Source organism: Xiphias gladius, chromosome 1 (assembly GCF_016859285.1).
Source record: "Xiphias gladius isolate SHS-SW01 ecotype Sanya breed wild chromosome 1, ASM1685928v1, whole genome shotgun sequence".
In the NCBI taxonomy this organism is placed as follows: Eukaryota; Metazoa; Chordata; class Actinopteri; order Istiophoriformes; family Xiphiidae; genus Xiphias; species Xiphias gladius.
The window spans coordinates 12176310-12196520 of NC_053400.1; the positions used below are offsets into that span (position 1 = coordinate 12176310).

General features: G+C 39.8%; 1 protein-coding gene across 1 annotated transcript in view; it reads right to left on the bottom strand.

Moving 5' to 3' along the window:
* LOC120789765 (protein unc-13 homolog C) overlaps positions 1 to 20211 on the bottom strand; it is a 99649-nt gene that overhangs the window by 75220 nt on the left and 4218 nt on the right. The window contains exons 3-11 of the mRNA XM_040126743.1: positions 17416 to 17545; positions 14707 to 14848; positions 11238 to 11260; positions 10545 to 10591; positions 9395 to 9473; positions 6938 to 6943; positions 6677 to 6748; positions 2379 to 2598; positions 896 to 1123 (exon numbers count right to left, since the gene is read on the bottom strand). Of these exons, the coding sequence (XP_039982677.1) occupies positions 896 to 1123; positions 2379 to 2598; positions 6677 to 6748; positions 6938 to 6943; positions 9395 to 9473; positions 10545 to 10591; positions 11238 to 11260; positions 14707 to 14848; positions 17416 to 17545 (947 nt within the window). The remainder of the gene's footprint in view (positions 1 to 895; positions 1124 to 2378; positions 2599 to 6676; positions 6749 to 6937; positions 6944 to 9394; positions 9474 to 10544; positions 10592 to 11237; positions 11261 to 14706; positions 14849 to 17415; positions 17546 to 20211) is intronic.

A 20211-nucleotide genomic window follows, 5' to 3' on the forward strand; every position in this document is an offset into this window, starting at 1 on the left:
GGCAGGTTCACTTCCAAACTAGACTGTACAAAGTTTTATCAGCGGATCTGCATGACCGACTAGCATGCTTGTGAGCTGTAAAAAAGACATAAAGATCTCTGTCAGCTGGAGCAAGTACTCTTCAACTATAATAATAAGTCATCATAGCCTCTTTATTGTAGCCTCTCAAAAGCTCTGAATTTACTGGGCCACCATTTAACATCTAGCAAGCATTGTTGCAACCTGATAAGCTGTCCCACTGCTCAACTTGTATGATGTTTTTTATTACAACCACATGTCACAGACTGAGCTCCTATTTAAAATTCATGTGTTTGTAAAGATAGGTTATTGCCTTGTTGTATGAGTCGAGTAGATTGTAAATGAGTGTAATAATTTGTGTCCTGATTTAAAACTCTATATGACAACCAAAAAAATCATCAATTACTGCCAGCAGAAAAGCGATGCAGTAGTAACTTTCACTGCATTGCCAACAAATTACTTCTGCCCAAACTAACTAATCTATTTGTATTTCTATTTCTAATTAAATGTGCATTGCTGTTTGTGGTTCCATATCAGAGGTTAATGACCAAGATCTTGAGGTTAATAAGTAAATACTAATTAAAATAACAGTGTTTGTCATTTGAGATGGGCTTGACTTCTAATGATAGTTTTGTTGATTTGGCGTTGGAGGATTGAGTAAAGGGTTAAAGGTCTCGGTCCAAAGGTCAAGGTTCACCTGAGGTTCAGGGCATTACTGGTTGCAAAGCATTTTTCACTGTTTGGCTTGCTGATTAATGTGTGACTAAAGCTAATAAAAACAAAGTCATAACATAATTGACTGATTCTACAATGGCATGATTCTTAATTAAAATGGGTTGAAGAAACTTTCTGATATAATCAAAGGGACCAGGCTAACCTGTGATGCTGATTTTGGCAGACCACTTGGAGGTCCCATCGAGCACAGCCTGCTTGGCTGTCTTCAGGTGGCTGGTGAAGTCCTCTTTGGAGATGTGGAACATCTCCTGGATCACTTCGAACACTTCAGGACAGTTCTTTTCCCTTATCTTCATGCGCTCCTTCATAGCCATGATGATATTCTGGGTCTTGTCCTCCGCCCCGTGCTTGGAGCTCTTCTCCACAGCCCCTGAGACAAGCAAAGGGTGACAGAGTGTTGAGGCTCTCCAGTCTGCATGTTTAATACTCAGGGATCTGAATAAAAGTGGTGATACATCCCAGTGCCAGGGAATCCATCATATGTATTAATCAAATTTTTATAATTTAATTTTTTTAAATAACTAAAGTTAGCTCACTTTATTTTTTCTTAAATACTTCACCTCCGCTTGTGGGTGAAGTGTGTACAATACAGTGTTAAAGCATCCAGCATCTAATCAGATCTAATGTGTGTCATTATGACTCTACATACTATGACTGTGTTTGTAAGATGAGAAATCATACAATAATGTTGGTATGTATGTGTGTCTTTATTTATGTGACCGTATCTGTAAGACAAAAGAGGCGTATGTGAAGGTTAATTCTCTATATCTGTATCAGTATCATGTATCTGCAGTGCTTTTAAGTGTGGAGATTTAAACGCGATAAAGATGAATCGCAGTTTGAACTTTAAACACTGTTATAAAACGCTGACTTTTGTAACATCCAGGGTGTAGCTAATCCCCTTAACGTTTGTGAGGATTGCCGTGAGTATCATCCTGAAGCCTGCATGTCACATTGTTCCTATTATCCTACACTGCAACAACAGGGGTGTGCATGATTGAAAAAGCTGATTGGAGACTGTAATGAGTGCAAGTGTTTGACTGAGCAGAGTAAATGCACCGTGTCACTTGTAGCAATGAGTATAATTGGATATGTAAACTGTATCACGCACATCCTCATAACAGCATTCATGTGTACTGTAGGCTGTACAGTATAGTACAGCATAGTGTTCTTCAAGGAAGAAAAAACTACACCAAAAATATTACATTTGAAGTACCACACTAGCACTGTGTGTACCTAACAGATTCCCAGACAAACCGTATTTATCAAGTAATTATTTAAAAATAATTAATCATAACATCAGACTGTGAAATCATGAAAATTAATACAAAAATCAATTTAGCTTATTTTGAATTATTTTTCTATAAAATGTTGTTTATGCCACAAATCATACTTGCTATCTCACACACACACACACACACACACACACACACACACACACACACACACACACACACACACACACACACCACGCATGTTTGTGAGCACATACATTTGAGTTTCAAGTGTTTGTGAACAATACATCACTACAGGGTGTATAAAAAAAAAAATTAAAAAAAAAAAAAAAAGGCAGCTAAGCTAGTGTCTGTCAGTATGTTAATGTACAAATTAATCTACATCCTTACTTTGTAAACAATCTGCATTGAGCAGGTCCTGGCACTTCTCATGGCATTTAACGCCACACTCTGAGCAGCGCATGCCCTGACGGGCAATACCCCACAGCAGCCCCTCACACTCATGGCAGTAGGTGGGTGCAGTCGCTGTCCACACCTCGAAGTTATGGGGTGTTGTGGATGAAATCGGGTAGATCAAAGCCTGGAGAGTCTTCTTGAAGACATGTAGTTTCTGAAAAGAAAAAGAAAGCATTGAGAAACTGTGATTACTGGGGTATAAAGACAATGATGGAAAAGAAGGTACGGCTGATGTTAAACTCCCATGGTAACATGAACTGGAGAGAATTAGATTTCATAACAACATCACAAGTTAATAAAACAAAAGAACTTTGTCCTTAAATTGCTTTTCAGAAATATTCAGTAGGTTGCATGTTGACATCAGTACTGAGAAAACAGGAATACTTTTCCACTTGCTGAGGGACCACTATGGCCAGATATAATAACAAACTCTTAGGTAAAGTTTAGAAGTTTCACAGAAACATGGCCTCAGTAGGCTTAATTTAAATGATCTGCAATGTGAGCTGGATGCTACTTATGATAAACTTCTGCCTAAATCTTGGCAATTACATAACTTTGCTAAACTGCACCTATCATTCATCACTACTGGAGCATTTTTCAAGCTTCTTTTCATAGAGAAAGGGATCTAACAGATTGCAGATTCCAAGAGATAACATGTTCGAGGCTTTGCTGATCCTTTTCTGACTACCTTATCATCAATGTAGAGGTCAGCTGTATGAGAGTAAATCAGACTTACATCTCATTAAGCTTAGATTAACACATCCTTAGCCCCCTGGCTTTGTTCACAGTGAGTAGCTTACTGACAAAACCTCATTCATACGAAATACTGAATTCTACTAGAGGCCTGTCTAGACTGATTGCTGTGTAACATAAGCCTCTTCAAATTGAATGCTTTACTTCAGCAGCCCTTCCCTCCAGAAGGACTGGAAAAAGGGCCAGGACTTGCCAATTCTTGAAGGCAGAATCAATGGATGCTGTAAATAAGGTTTCTTAAAGTGAGCATTATCCAGATTGAGAGAGAGAGAGAGAGAGAGAGAGAGCGCGCAAGCGAGAGAAAGTGACAGAGAAAGAGAAGGAGATGTATGGCGGCTAAATAAATCTTCAAGAGGTACTTGCACTCCACTTCAACTGCGCTTCACTACTTGTCCCTTCTCCTCCACCCTTCCTCCTGCTGTCAGCCCCCAGTGTGTTGACAATGAGCTTTAACACCTGAACAGTGACGCCACACTTTTACCAAGACTTCAGTACTGCCCACTCAGACACACATAAAGACACAAATACACACACTTGCAGGGATGATTGAATGACATCAGATGACAGGACAACAAGGCTATCTAACATTGTGAGACTTCGCTGACGCAACAGAGAGGCTGCTAAACCTGGGAGGACCTTTAATGAAACACAGAGGGAGACAGAGAGTTTTCCCTTTTAATCTGAGGACGAAGAGATAAAGCAGATCCCTGAGATTTATCCATAACTTACCCAAGAGCTTGACCAGGGCCACAAGCAGAAACCTTCCCCTCACCAAAATTAATACTGGACCACCTAATTCTGACACAGCCTGCAGGAGATGAGTGAGCCAAAATGTCAGTAATGTGGGAAATTGCAGAGACCCTCTCAGTCTCTGCTTTTATCATTAAATTGATTTGACTGGTAAATATCTATTTTTCTAGCTTTTCTTTTACCAGCCAATTAAACAATTTAAATGGTACTAAGCATGTTAAGTGTAGAACTAATTTTAAGTGTTGCATGAGTAGTATTTTACTACTCATTTCACTGCCATAGTCTATTTCTGTCTTTTGAAATTTCCCTCCCTCTCTCTGTCTCCTCACTCTCAATCCTGACACCGCTTGAACACTGTGCAGCAGATCTGGGAAGGGTGCTGCATGTGTGAGTCTCATGTGTTACACTGTGAGGTAACCCTGGTGATTTTGTGCAAGACACTGCTGGAATTGATTGACAGCCGCAGCCTCTGCCTGAGAGCAACACGACAGAGAAGAATCTAATCTCTCCTCCTCCTTTCCAGTCTCACCACCTATTGTCCTTGTCAGCCACTGCATTGACATTTCCAGCCTCCTCATCCTGTTCTAACCTTCTAACCCTCTGAGCTTTTCCATGAACTACTGTTCAGTTTCAGCCATAACAAAGAATCCATGTGTTTTTTTTTTTTCAAACCACATGACCCAGGTGTCAAATTTAGAAAATCGCAAGTATTTTAAACTCAATCTAATATGCTGTTCTGTCTTGCAAGATTCAAAATACTATCCAAAATTACTTAGATGGAAATCATAGGCAAGCTGCTGATATCAAGCCTGATGATATCTGAAGTGACTTATAGCAACAAATCAAATTTTACTTCCAGATACTTCTTGACCTATGTCAGATCGTGGCTTCCTTCTTCCTTTGGACAAGTTAGTCCCTGCCTGTGTCTCAGCAGGTAAGCATGGCCCCAGTTTATGTTGACAGTCACAGTTGAAAGTCTCTGGGGCTCAGATCACATGCAGCTCAGATCACTGAGTGGACACACGGGTCGTGAGCCAGCCCATACATAATGTTCCTTTCTGCTCTAAAAAGCAGATACATTGACGCAGAAAGAGAATACCACTGAGAAAGAGGTCTATACATCAGCAATGACAGAGTACGACATTTTAATCAAATTAAAAAAGTATTAAGTTGAAAGAGGGAAAAAAACAGATGAGTGCTGATGGAAGCTAAGGTGGGGCAGAGATGAGACAGAAAGAGGATGCAAGAAGGAAGCACTCTTAATAGATTCAAACATCTCTCCATAGACCAGAGGGGGGATTGTTCAACATGGCTGCCTGATCAGTGACATTAGGGCCAGAAGGTCATGGTGACAAGTCACTCTCTCCTCTAATTTTCTCTTATTCGTTGCTCAGTTCCCTCCTTTTCTCACACTCCTTTCCTCTTCCCTTGATTCCTCTACACTCTTAAACTGCATATGGTCATTTACTGAGTACTCTCACAGGCCTCACAGGGAATCACTCTCCTGGACTTAATGTAGCAGATAAAACTCTGACATCTGCTCGTCCTACTTACAAAGACTGCACTATCTACATTTGCTCAGAACTCAGCTCCCCGCAGCCACCAATTATTAAACTCTACCTTCTTTACTCCTAATCAGAACTTCAGAACATCTAACCCTAAAATTCAAGCCTCACTTACCACTGCAACCTAAGAATCAGCTCCCTTTATTCACCAGTTAACACACTGCATCTATCATGTCATTTCTCCCTCATCTGGGACATGAGCTGTTCATCCCCTAAAGCCCCTTTAATCAAACCCATTGCTATTAGTAAGCAATGAAAACCCTCTCACTTTAGGGCAACTGGGCATGTGTACCATGAGGACCTAGTCAAGTGTTTGAAATAGATGCGTGATATGCACACGCACACAAATCAGTGTGCACAAATTGAAGGCCACGTCTCTTGTTTGAAAAGATGAAATATTTGTGCATGATGCACAGAGCACATTTGAATCCAGTAATCTTGTAGGCCTAGGCAGCCCCATGTTAAATGGATGGGAAATCGTCTGCTTGTTTGTCTTGATGAGAAACTGCTTTCACCTACTGTTTGCCTCCTCCGCTGTTTTCCTTCTGGGAGGGAAGAATTGCAATCAATTAATGCAGAGCCAGCTTTGGAGGTCAACACAAAAGTGTCTCTCACCATCGACTAAAACATTCTGCCTTTTCTCTGTAGTTCTGCCTCTCTCAAGGCATAGTGCATATCATTAACCGCAGGACATTGTCTAAATGAAATGATGGGACCATCTCTTCATTTCTGAAATCAAGCCAAATTATCTAACAGGAGGACCACAGCAGAAAGAGTGAATAGCTGGCCACAGAGACCATTTCAATAAACTGCAGTATGTATTATGGACAGAGAGACAGGCAGAAAGACAGGTGATGGCATGCTCTATGTACATCAAAAGAAATAAGGCCAGTAACTAATGCAGTCCATCTCATTTTCATTTTGGAACCCGTGGTTCCTGGCAATGTGATCCCGGGCCCTGAAGTACAATGGCTGCAGCAAAAAGCACAGCTATAAAAATCTGTCAGAGTTCCAGCCCCCTCTTTTCCAAACACCGCCCTAAAAAATAATGAGAGCATGGGTCCAGCATCCCATGTCCCTGAAGAACCCTTCATTACCCACTAAGACTCCACAATAGCCAGTAACTGATTTTCATGCAGGCAATGTGGGCATGTTAGTACTCACCAGGTCCTCATTATTCAGGGTGGACCGGTTCACCAGAGCGAACGAGATGCCTGCCTTTCGAGCAGTGAGGGTCTGAGAGAAGAAGAAGAAAAGAGGGATGATGAAAAGGGATAAATTCACCTACCCGTTTTACCTTTTTGCAATTTAACGCAGTATCTCAATTAATTTAAACATAGAGGCAGAGAGAAGACACATCCACTGTATATGGAATTCAGTGGCTTGTGAATGGCTGATCAATGTGCACATAGAAAGTCAGCTTACCAAAGCCTGTGATTTCCAGGAGGCCATGAATAGAGAATGAAAGAAATAAAGAAACTGAATTAGACAAGGAGCGGGAGGGTGAATGCTGAAAGCACAAACAGCAGAGGCATTTGTGGTATTTATTATCCATACTGAGCACATAGGTGTCTAAACTGCCATGCAGGACTGCCGGTAAGGGCACAGAGCTCTAGAAAGATTCAACTATTCATCAAGAGAGGTTATACAGCCGTTGCATGATTCTTTATCCACTCATGCACTGTAAGATTCTAAACTGCAGTCATGCTTGGCATTTATATTCACTTCTCTGTTGGATGAAGCTTTGATCATATTTTCTGCTGTCTGCTCTGCACATTATTTTGACACAAAGAAACACACGACACACACACTCATGTATGGTTGAAGCCAGCTGTACTACACAACACTAACTTGCACTCACACACACACAGTTAAAAAACACACGCATCTGCTCAGACATTCACAAACCTGCTCAAACACTAAGTAGTGCACACCCACACAAGGCACTCTCACAAACACAAACAGGTAACACATATAAATTAGCTCTTATAATAATATCCATTAAGTTTGGGTGACCAGAAATTGATAAACATGTATCCCATACTGGAGGAAGTTACGTAACAGAGAAATGCAGACATGGACAGCTGACAATATTGGATCAGTCTTTACCACGACCCTCTTGTCTTTACAGCCCAGCTATGGTAAAGATCCATGGAAGCCATGGAGAATGTAGGAGGGAACGTGACCTCTACATGAACTGTGAGTGTTGATGTAAGTTTATCAACATGCACCAGCACTGCTGAGGTTGCTGCAGGCAATACAATATGACCCTCTGTCTAGATGTTATCTCTTCAGCTACAATATAGCGTTCAGTGCTTTGTGAATTGATTTTCAACTTTCTTTTTTTTTGTTTTTGTTTATGTTTTTGCATCCCGCCATAATATGGGGGAATCCTGCTGTCCGGTCCAATCAAACGCTGTTGCTGCCCTGAAGCAATCACACAGCAAATGTGGGACATTGACAAAGGAGAGGCATGAAAGGGGACCAATTAGTTTGCTGACTAGTGACTTCATCCCAAGTGTAAAAGGCTAGATCAGTGTCACTTTTACATGATTTAAAAGCCTCACACAGTTAAATCAGAAGTCAATGAAGTCTCTTGAATATATTTTTGGGTTGAGTTGTCAACATTTCAAGTTAAATAAATTTTTTTTCGACACCTGCCGTGCAACAGAAAAAAGGAAGAAAAATGGCAAAGCATCGGCAAGGGTGAAATCTGACAACTCACTGAAAAATATCACCCATAGCTGTTATGGGTCTATGTAGGAATGGCAAATATACACGCAAAATCCAAAAAAATTAAAAATTAAAAACGACAACCCATACTTACCAAGACATTGTTGGTTATTAATTTCATGAGAGATATGGACAAATACAGCATCAACTCATGTTGTTCACTGTGATATAAACATTCATCAGCATCTATGTGTATGACATCAAGCTGTATTATCACTTGGATAAAATGCTATTTGTATTATTTCACAAGAAATTCTACATCTTTAAAGGGTAAAATGTATTAAACAGGTTGATTTTAAAAGAGTTATTTTAATAGGAGTGTGATTAATATTTCCATTGTTTTGGCTAAAATACATGAAGATGAGAAACGAACATACACAAGACAGACAGATACTACGCAGAGCATAATGGACAGTTGTAACCAGACATGAACACTACTGGCATCACAACAGCCTGTTGTCTTTCAGAAAGACTAACCATGTGGCACAGTGCTTAAGTGGACTGCACTGCAACAGGCCTCTCTGTGGGATATGTTATTACGCATTATGTTGCAATAAAAACAAATGGGGGAACATCACTATGATGCAATGTCTTAAACACCCTCTCTAGGCTAATTAATCAAGCCATAGAGTTATGGCTAAGGTTACATTTAACATTCCCACAAGGCAGTACTCTACACTAAACTGCTAGTTTTAAGTGGTTGCTTTTATCACCAATCAACGCCTTACTGGCTTTTTTTGAAAAATCACAATTAAAGTTTATGTGACTTTTTAAAATCTAGTTAATTTTGCATAGCAGGTCTACATATGTGAGGTAAGTATATTCAATCATCCCCATCATGTGCTTTAACAAACCTGTAACTAAATTCAAAAACCCCCACACCAAGTTGTGTTTTAATAACTAGTATTGTCACAGACACTTAAGCTCGAGGAATATTAAGGTTACTTTTTAAGTCCTAAGGATATTATAATGAGAAAAAACTAACATTCTAAGGCACTATTACATTATCACGTTGCTAGTTAAGTTATTATTGTCTTCAGCAGGGGTACATACTCACAGGACAGGATTCCACCAGTGTGGCATAATGTGGGGTCACTCCGATAGATTTGACATAAATCACACATAACCTTGTTGACGCAGATGACTCACCAGGTCTCGGACAAGAGGCACTGTCCTCTTGCGGCGTAAATCTGGCATGCTGTCAATACCATAAAGAATACTGCCAGCCCTGGAGAAGCAGACAGATTTAAGGTGTATAAATATCATAATAATGCCATGCTGGAGGAGACACTACTACAGTGAATGGGGGAGTCTTGATTTACACAGCTGGCAAACACCATGGATCATGCCTCCCACCTAACCTGTCTCAACCCTTCCTCTTCACCTCGCATTGTGCTGACCATCTACACTGGAGCTCCTTGTAATCCCTCTCACCCTCTGTTTTTCCCATAGACTCCCCCTCTTCCATGTTACCTCAATTTGTACAGGGTATTGCTGCAGACATGCTATCACTGATACATATTATAGATGAATTTTTTTTCAGTCTCCACAACAATGCAGTTCTGGCTCTCTTGCTCTCTCCATCTTCCAACTCCATTGGCACACTCCATAAGCTTCTTCACTGCCTTCTCCATCAGTCTTGCTCCTTTCCCGTGAGGCTCTCAGTGGCATCACCTCAGATGTCACTCAAAGCCTCCCTAATGACCTCAACATGACATCAAGGCCCCAATGCCTCTACACAGATAAAGCTCCTCAAGCTCTTCTGTCAGCCCTCTCAGCGACATCAGTGGTATGACCCTACAGATACACAATGTGACGCGCTGCGCAGGCCCTTGCCTCACCCCACGGCCCCTGCCTCTTGCAGCCTCTATGCACAATGCATGCTGCAGATGGCTGCACAGACATGGCATGAGCTGGGGTAAATATGAGTTCTCTCATGCCATATGAGAACAGTTGGCTTCATCACTGTTTTCAGATCACTCATCTTTCTCGTACAATTTCATAATTAAGCATTCATGACTATTTCTTAATAAGAAATCAATCAGATATGTGAAGACAAGGGGATACATTACTTTACAGATGTTGTGAATGCATCAGGCACATTGTATATCCATCTTTTCTCTATGGTTTGTCACAAAATAGGGAGCTTGATACCTTAACTGGGGCTGCATGCCAGAGAATCAGTTTGTAGCATTTCTGCTACATGTGCCTCAGCATGGGCTGGGATTACAAAACAGCACAGAGGCTCAGATTTGTGTCATTGTGAACTGATCAGATCAGGATGCGAGCCACCACTCACCCTCCAGACTGCAAGCCGAGCACTTTAGGATCCAAAACACTGCAAGGCTGCAGAGAGAAAAGACACAAAATTTAAGACAAGAAATACAAGGTAAGCGCACACAACTAAACACAAAGTACTCAGCCCTTACATTAAAACAAAGGAAATATATAATATAACGAAATGTACTTGGGAAAAAACAGTACATTTGGAGGTCGATTGAGGATATCATAAATAATAGACAAGGAGGAGTACAGCACAGGGAGAAGGGAGGGAAGCACCACAGGCAAAAGACCGAATTATTCCACATCAGTGTAATTTGTGGGCTCAAGACAGAGTTTTACTGCTCTTGGTGCTTCAGGCTAGATTTGCCTATTGTGTAATACTCCCTCCTCACCGACCAAAATGTCCAGTTTGAAACACAAATCACTTTCCGAAAAGAGAGAAATAAAGGGATAACCCACACAAAGTGACAGCAAGATGGCTCAAAGGCACATGCTGCATTCTCTTTCTTACCTACAGATATTACTTCAATTTATCTACAGAAAAACATACAAACACTCACAGATACACACAGGTAGATGCAACACAAACACACCATCACACCACATACCACAGAAACACAAAGACCCATAAACAAACACACGCACAGTCACATGCACATGCAATGAAATGAAATCACAAGTGTCTAACTGGTAAACAATGGCTTAAAACCTGAGTATCCAAAGCATTGGTGTCTGGAAGGAGAAAGTGACAGGAGGGTGGAGAGTTAAAAATGAGCTGCTCACTAGAAAATAAACAAACTTAGTTAGGACATATAGGGCACTAATCTACTATTACTGCCTGATGACACAATTTGGTTTTTCCAAATAATTTACTCCAGAAATGGAGACAGAGTCAACATGTGCCTCAGGGAGAATGGCTACAAACAGAGGAATACCGTATACAATAAAACCATAGAAAGATATGTATGCAACAAAAGGCTCTTAGCTAAAGTTTTAAATATGAAGATCATTCCATGAACATAGAATATTTTAAATCGATGCAGCACAAATTAAAAAAATTATGCCTTTGATCGATAACATTACCTGTGTTAACACTCAAAGCTATGGAGAGATAGGACATCAGGTAAACATAAGTGGTCGGTATCATATTGCCATTTTAGAGATGAACTACGAGATGGCAAGCCCTTTAAATAGGCAAGACTGTGGAGGTGTAATTACTGTGCTATTGATCCATGGGTGATAAATGGCAGCATTATCATGAGCTAATGTTTTACAAACAGAAAACAGCTGTTCACAAGAGAAAGTTCAAATTGCTAATTTGATTAAAACGACACGATACACTGTTTATTGGTGACATGCAGTCATTTTAACACTATTGAAGCATAAGGCAGTGTAAATTGGTTCTTTCTTTAATTTTGCCAGAATCCATTCAACTTTGTTTTGTCTGTTTAGTTTAAAGTTGACCAAAAGAAATAACTCTGAACCTGCATATTGATTGAGAACACAGTACAGACTATTTGGTGGATGCTATTACCCAGAGTGGTTTATACAGCCATTACAGTTCACCACAAGTGCATATCTTTTCATGACGAGTGGTCATTGTGGAAGCACTGATATATCCAAAACATTAAAAGTGCATTCTATTCAACATGAAAACAATTAGGTTGTATATCTTTCATCCAAAAGGCTTCTTCAGTTCTAAATGCCTGGGACTCCCCACCAGTATGTTAGAACGGAAGAAGCCTCCGGATGAGAGGTGAAACGTCTTCAAGAATCTTAAGCCAGACCATTTGTCTTTGTATAGCACTTAGAAATACCATAACCTGGACGACTGAGAATACCCCAGACAATTAGATTGTATAAATTCTTTAAAAAGTAAATGTTTGTAAAGACACTACATTTTTGATACAACTGTGACAGTATATTGTCGCTGGATGAGGTGACATTAAAAGCTGCACACACGCAGAGACACTGCAATCAAAGAGGAGCTAAGCTCCGAGTGGGTACCATGGACAGCAATAAGCTAAGCTACTTTCAGTACGGCCATAAAAGATAGAGCCATCTCCTCCACCAGCAAGTCACTACATAAAGAAAACAAAGATAAGCTACAGGGTACTGATATAAACCTTATTTCACAGGTGCCTTAAGTCTCTGGAACAAAAATATAATTGATTGGTAGAAAACCTCTGCGTGTGTGCGGGCAAAAGTGTTGAGGTGGCAACGGCAGCAGTAAATCCTGAATTTCAGTGCCGACACACATGGTTACACTGTACATAGATCAGAGCTCATTGGAGCAGAAAAGCCTGCACGTGGCTGATAGTAAAACTAGAACTGGCCCCAGCTCCAACACACAAGCGAGCATGTGTTCTTATGCGGACACAGCCGAGCGCACATTTTCACAGAGACCTACAAACATACACATATACACGTAGAGTAGACCGAGGGGCAGACCAGAGTTTCAATACAAGTCCATCAAAATTAAACACATTGCACAACTTTTCTCCAATATACCATGTTTTATTCCCAAATATCTTCTACTATCTGGACTTCATCAGTTATGTGTCACCCTAACCTTAAAGCACTGTATACTGGAGAAGAGTTGGGCAATGATTGTAATTGCAGTATGTCCGTATTGCCCACGTCAAATATTGTCATTTCAGTATGGGCTTGAAACCTGAGTCTGTATACAGTAGTAACATACTGTATATAGCTTTAGTCACAGCTTTAGGTTTTTTATTTTCACTGCAATTTTTCTAATAGGACACACCAGACCAGAACACAACTCAGAACACAGCTTAATTAGTTTTGCTAGCACAAGTTCCACCCATCGGGCACAAAGTTTATTCAGGAGAGAGGACCAGGCATGTGTAGAAGTGGAATCACTAACTATTGCAGCATGAAAGTGGAGAGAGACCACAGGGTCAAGACCAAGCATAGGCTGCAGACCTTACAGTGAACCCATCCAGATACAAAAAAGTTGCACTGACAAGCCAACTGCTGGCCACCACAAGAGAGACCGTCTCAACTTTGCAAGTCAATCTTACCATACAAGCCACACTAGAACTATATCAAAGATCACAGGAACAGAAAAAACCTCAAGTCTCAACTCTTACACCAAGTTTCAAGTCTAAGTGGAGTCACGGTTTACTTCATTTCTTGAGTTGAACAATAATATGCTAATGTTTTTAATGACATACAGTATTTCATATTTCTAGTTTTGCGTGGGCAGGAAGAAAGAAGACTTCCTTAACCAGATTAATTTGGGTGTGTTAGAACAGTACAAATGGCCCATATTTCCATTTGGTGTCAGGACAGAAATTTGAGTTCATGTGGTGCTGTACAACTGGGATCCAACACTTCTAACTGGAGCCAGGGCTTCTTCTACTTCCAACAACAACTACTATTGGTTTATTTGAGAACAGTAGTTTCCTGACCTCAAAGAAATTATTTTGTTTGCCCAAACTTGACAAAAAGTAATTTCTGGGCTGATGTGTCTTCATTGCACCTTGGGCAGATCCTTGCTACTTCATAATGTAATCAAATACCCGATTATGTAACAAATGACTCTGTACTCATTCACAGAAATCACAGAATCACTTTTTTTTTTCATAGCAGGCATTTTGACATGCCATGGCAGAAAAAGCACGGGTCACAATTCATAGTGTTTTTAAACAGCTGGACTCCTTTTAGCTACTTCAGACCCAGGAATATGATATTGTGCACGCTGGCTCAATGTCTAAGCCTTCTGATACACACAAATAGGACAGACACATCATTGATGTGATGAGTTACACCTTTGCTTTTCAAGACAAAATGTCTACCGTGAGAAAGACGTATAACTCATTATCGTTAGTTACGATACTTGTCGTTAGCCCCGCTCCGCCGAAGTTGCCTCTTAAAAACTGTCCATATCCACACTTGTCATCTTCGGTGTTTAACTTGTGTAGACATTTTTTTTTTTTTTTTTTCAAACAAGAGTGGTTTAAGGAGCCGCGAGTCCATAAACTACAGCCCAGCTATTCTTCGACTGTCGACGGCTAACCCAGTTCAGTCCCCTCCTCACAGCGAAGCAGCCGGGCTCGCACGCCCTCGGGCGCTAAACAAAACCCAGGTAATACCCACGTGACCTGCTACCAATACGGGCTGCTATGACCACATAACATGTTAAAAAACACAACCTCTTTTAGCTACCGGACGGTCTGTTCCCCTTCGTTGGCAGAAGCAAACCACCTGCCTGCGGCAAGCTAGCCTGTTTCGGCCCAGTGACTCCGTTGGACGCAGAGAGATTTCAGGGGTATGTCCGTGCTCGAGAGCCTCCACCTAACTCTGGGGGAGATCAGACAGCAAACAAGCCCACCTCCTGAAATGTTTGATAAAGTCCGCATCCTAACTGTACGGTACTTCCTTAACTTTACACTATTCTGAAAACGGGTGACACACTGTGAATCAGCTACAGTCTGTGTGGAAGACATGGACAAAATTTAACATCCACAAGGAACATTTCTCAAAAGCTATGCCTTTTATTTGTATTATTCTATTATGTATTGACTTATAATTTTTGGTCTAATTCAACAGTGCTTGAGACTGATAAACAATATGTGTTTCTGTTCACTATATTGTCATGTGTTGTTTGGTTCGTCCTCTGAACAACTGGAAATTATTTCCTATAATTATGTGTTCATATACTTGTTTGTGTATTTATTTATTTATTTGCTCTGCTTGATTTTCAGAGCATGCACCATTATTTTTATTTATTATTTTTTTTCGCTAAACTGCGAAGGCTAGGCCAAATTTACAAACATCAACAAACTGACTTATTGACTGATAAAGTTACACCATTGTTTGGCATTGGATTTTCCCCATTGGCCGTTGCGCTCTCAAATTGTCACATACAGTTTCTAATATGTCATCAGAGAGGAGTTTACATGCTGTGTTGCCAACTTAGCACCTTTTGTCACTAGATTTACCAACTTTTCAGACCCCTTAAGTGACTTTTTTTTTTTTTTTTTTAAATCACCTACCAGAAAATCTACCGACTTTTTGAATAAACCTTAGCAACTTTCTGTAGATGAGCATCGCCAGTATTGCCTTGCGAGTGCAAGGTTGGGCTTTCCCCTCTGCAGGCACACTTCTCTATGCGTCTCATTCAAATGACCACACGACAGCTGACACAGAAATGAATGAGCTTCTAACTTTCTCTCTGAGTGATCATTTTACAAGTTAATACAGCTGAAATCACAGCACAGCCGTTGTCTTGAACTTAAGTCTATGGTGATTTTTGTCAGATGAAGTTGTGGTTATAAAATCAGGATTGCAGCAGCTTGGAAATGGCTTGGAAGTGACTACTGGTTAACATACGGTCTTAATGGGGCAGCGTTTCCGTCACTGTTTCATGCTTGTTCCACGGTCTGACACAGAAACAGATAAAAATGTAAATAAGAACAGCTTTATTTGGAATTCAGCTTTATTAAATTACTGTATATGTGAGCACAGAGATTGGAGAGAAGCAAACAGATGACGGGCTGAAGCCAGCTGACACTAGGCAGAATGCAAATAAGATGCAATGACATCATTAATATGCTAATTAGCATTTTACGTCATGTAGCAACATTCAGCGACTTTTCAAGCAGGCTTTAGCTACTTTCCATTGGAATTAATTGTTTAGAGCGGTTCCAGAACAGTTTTCAACGTCTTCAATTTTGCAGTCCAGCCATATACTAGGTTTTGACCAGGTCTGGTTAATTATAATTCTGGAGGGTATTCATAGCTTGCACCTGTTTTATAAGTATTGTTAGGATTTACAAAATTTGCACAACTTGATACATGCCAGATGGCAGTGGAATCAGGATATTTCCTTTTGTGTTTTACAACATAAAGTTCCACTCACATTAGGGTGCAAGGAAATATACAGATGGAGGTCAAACCAAAACATTTCATGTTATCATATGTTAGCCAATTAAAAGCGGCATCTTTAATAATATCACAGATTACTCTCAGGAAAACAAATTTGGGACAGAAAAAAATATAAGAGAAAAGGGAAATGTGCGTAGTGAGAGGTTGCAGCCCTCCAGGCTTCGACTTAATGAAATGTGGAAGCTCTGAGAGAGATATGAACATCCCGAGTGCCTGTGCTACCAATCTGTTCACTGATGAACAAAAACACATCAACTACAGTTGATGTGCAATAATAGCTCTCACAGTTCCCCTCGACTCCTATTTTTTCAACTATGACAAAAGTTTGAGGCTTTGGCAGGCTGATATCAGAGAGTTTATTGAGTTAAATTTAAGGGAAAAAATAGAATCCCTGTAGGCATGAACCAGGAATACAGTATTGGGGTAAAAGGGGTTATTTGACCTCATCTAATCAAAGAAATATGCTTGTTTTGTTTTTTTACACTAAGATTTGAATCGTGCAGATAAAGGCAAAACTGTGGCCTATTAAGGAATTATTCTAGTGCAAGTTTACGGGGAAAAGTACAAGCATGATGATAATGATGGTGAGAATAGTTTGACAGCACTGTAATCAGAGAAGGAGTACAGTCTTTAAGTGTCCAATCTGAAACCCAGTAGTAATGTATTGCAAACTAGAGTCATAGCTACTCCAAGTTGTGAGCGTAAACTGTGGACAAATGGATTTCCCTGTTTACAACAGTCAGATGAAAACAGTGATGTTGATTCAGTCCATGTTTTGAATTGGATGGTGTCACCAAAAACAACAACAGAGACTTCTCATTCCCTGCATCTGCATTTTTCATATCCACACTTTCTCTGGAAATGGTGCACTAAGAATAAAGAGGGTCTACCTCCTTTGCTCCCCCAGGAGCAAGCAGCAAACTTCACTAGCAGCAGACCTCTATAAATATTCCAAGCAAGGCTGACCTGGTTACAGAATGCCCTTGGGAGTGTGAATTAGCATCTGAATACAGACGCTGCTGTAGCCAGTTGAAGACAGGCCTGGCAGGAGTGGCAGTACTGCTGAGACTCCCTTCACAGCTCCCACCCAGACCAACCAGCATGCTTCAGAGCACGCGCATGGTGAGCACACATCAGCTACAACAGATGAAGGCATAAAGCTAATGAAGGGGAGTGTAGAGTATGCATGTGTGTGCTTCCATCTTTGACTATTTCTCCATCAGTGGTACAATGAATTTTAAACAAAAGCCCCCAATGTCACGAAAATGCATACTGGATGTGTTGCCATCAACTCGAGCAAGTGAAAGAGACTGCATAAATGTTTATGTGGGTGACAGTAATGCAAATTTCGAGGATTACTTAAAACTGGGCTGACTGTTCTTTGATGCCACATAGAATTGACCATCAAGAGTATTTTAGATGACAGTGGAAACAGTGGAAACGTCATGGTTAGCTCCAATATGTACAATGGACTCTTATCACCAACACTGGCACAAACTTTGAAAATTAATTACAACAGCCAGATATATCATTTTATTTGTACAATAAATAAGAAAGGGATAGTTAGTTATAGACAGAAACAAAATTACTAAATACCAGATTATGTAAACAAACATTAGCTTTTGCTCCTCCCTCACATTTCTTCTACTCATCTCAAGCTGTTTCACCCGTCTCAAAATGTCTTTGCACTGTTGGCTAAAGTGAAGGCTATCAGTTGCTATGACATTTGAACTCAGACATAGATGATCAGAAAACCAGGAAATACTGTAAACAAAGCCACTAACTGACATGTAGAACGAAGAAGAAAAGATCCAAAAGCCATTTCAGTAAGGACAATTGATCACACATTTCCAATTGGAGTCATATGCCCAAAGTCTACTCCATGCCTCACTTGGCACATACACAATTCAACGAGAAGTAAGTGAATCAGTCAATTGGTCAGTCCGATCAATTCTTGACTCTTCTCGGCTGGTAGTCCAACAAAAGCTTTGTCATGGTTAATAGCAGTAAAATGAAGTTCAGAAATGCCAAAGATGTGCTTTAGATGATTTAGATTTATGTTGCCATCATGTAAATTATCCAAAAGAGAGTGCTGACATGTTTTGTGTTTTTCAACTGTAAAATGTCCTGCTGAGTTCATATCTTTTGCAATTCTTTAATAACCATGCTTGTTATGTGTAATGTTAAAAAAAAAAAAAAAAATATCGGCCCAAATATTGTACCTGATCATCTGTCTCACAGACTTAAAGTCTTCGGGTGTAGCCTGTGTTCCCCGAACTACAGTGCCTACCTCACCATGAGTACCACAGTTGCAGCTACATATGTAGGTCAACAGCTTTTTCATTTTAAGTAAAAGTGGAAATTCCCTAGTCTATCTTTTCATTCCGGTTGAAAGACTACTTTTCCTTCAATGAATCAGTCTCAACCATTTGTTTTTAAATCTCATCCTTTTTTTAAGTAAGCCTTGAGCCATCCCTAATACAGTATTTTAATTCAAAAAATTTCTGCAGTGAAGGAAAAGTATGATACAAAAAAACAAATGAGAGCACAGCCTAATAGTTTGCTACAATAAAATATCTCAAACTTAAAACATGCTAATAAAAATCCTTGACATACAAAACATTCTGGGTGGAAAGTCAGTATGTACAGACTTCATGTTCACACTTGCTTTAGCTGTCTGACACTGCAATGACACCGAATAATAGACTGTAGTCATGTTTATATTCATTGCGAAGAACTGATAGTAGTTTTGGAATCTAGACACACTGTAGCTTTTTAGGTGTATTAAATTTTGATGATAAATGACAAACCTCTGGAAAACATGTTTGACAGTCTTACCCCTTGAGCCACAATCTGCTACAAAGAATCTAAAGCTGTACCATAGGAATACAAATACAAGGGCAATGCCACAAAACAACAACACTGCTATCCACCTTCAGTTTTTCAACGAAAGATAAATCATTCACTCAAAGAGTCATCCTTCCAGTGGATCAAAATGTGAAGTTCCCATAAATCCAACAATATTAAACCACCAAGTTTCAAGTCTTGGGCTTGTCTCTGCCACATAAATGAAAATTTTACACTAAGTTTCAGACTTCCACTAACAACACCAACGATCTACTGAATGTTTAAAATTAACAAACCATACCAATATTTTTGTATGTTTTAGGTCATTAACTAAAAATTATGTATTCTCTACATTACTTTCACCATTTTCAAAATCACACTGTAAAGTTATGGATTTAATTTTTGTCCTTATAGGCAGCCTTCGGTTAATATTTATTTCAGTATGGCATGAAAGTCAACTCAGAAAACATGAAATCTATTAAGCATAGGAAATTGACCACACTCAACATTTTCCTTCTTCTTTTTCTTGTTATTGATTTATTACTATTATCTTTTTATTTTTTTGCCAATGTTGCTTATCATGTGTGGTAGTACAGCTGCAGCAATTTAGCAGATTCTTTGTCGCTGTGTTCAAGGATGCTCCTGTCAACTTTAAGTACAGCAGTCAACTGTGAAGAGTTGACTGCTGTACCTTCTTAGTGCAACGCATGACATTGTAAATTCAGATTGCCCTTTCCCTGATGTCCGTTTTTACTTGTTTGTCTCCTCTGACAAATCTCAGAGAGCAAATTTGAATGCACCAACATGGAGTTTTCAAATGATTTGTTGCAGAGATGTTGGCTATTTTTGTAAAGTATTCACAATTTTTAGTTAAAGTGTTGTAACACAAAACTGATTATATAAATCTTTAGGTCACAGGTGCT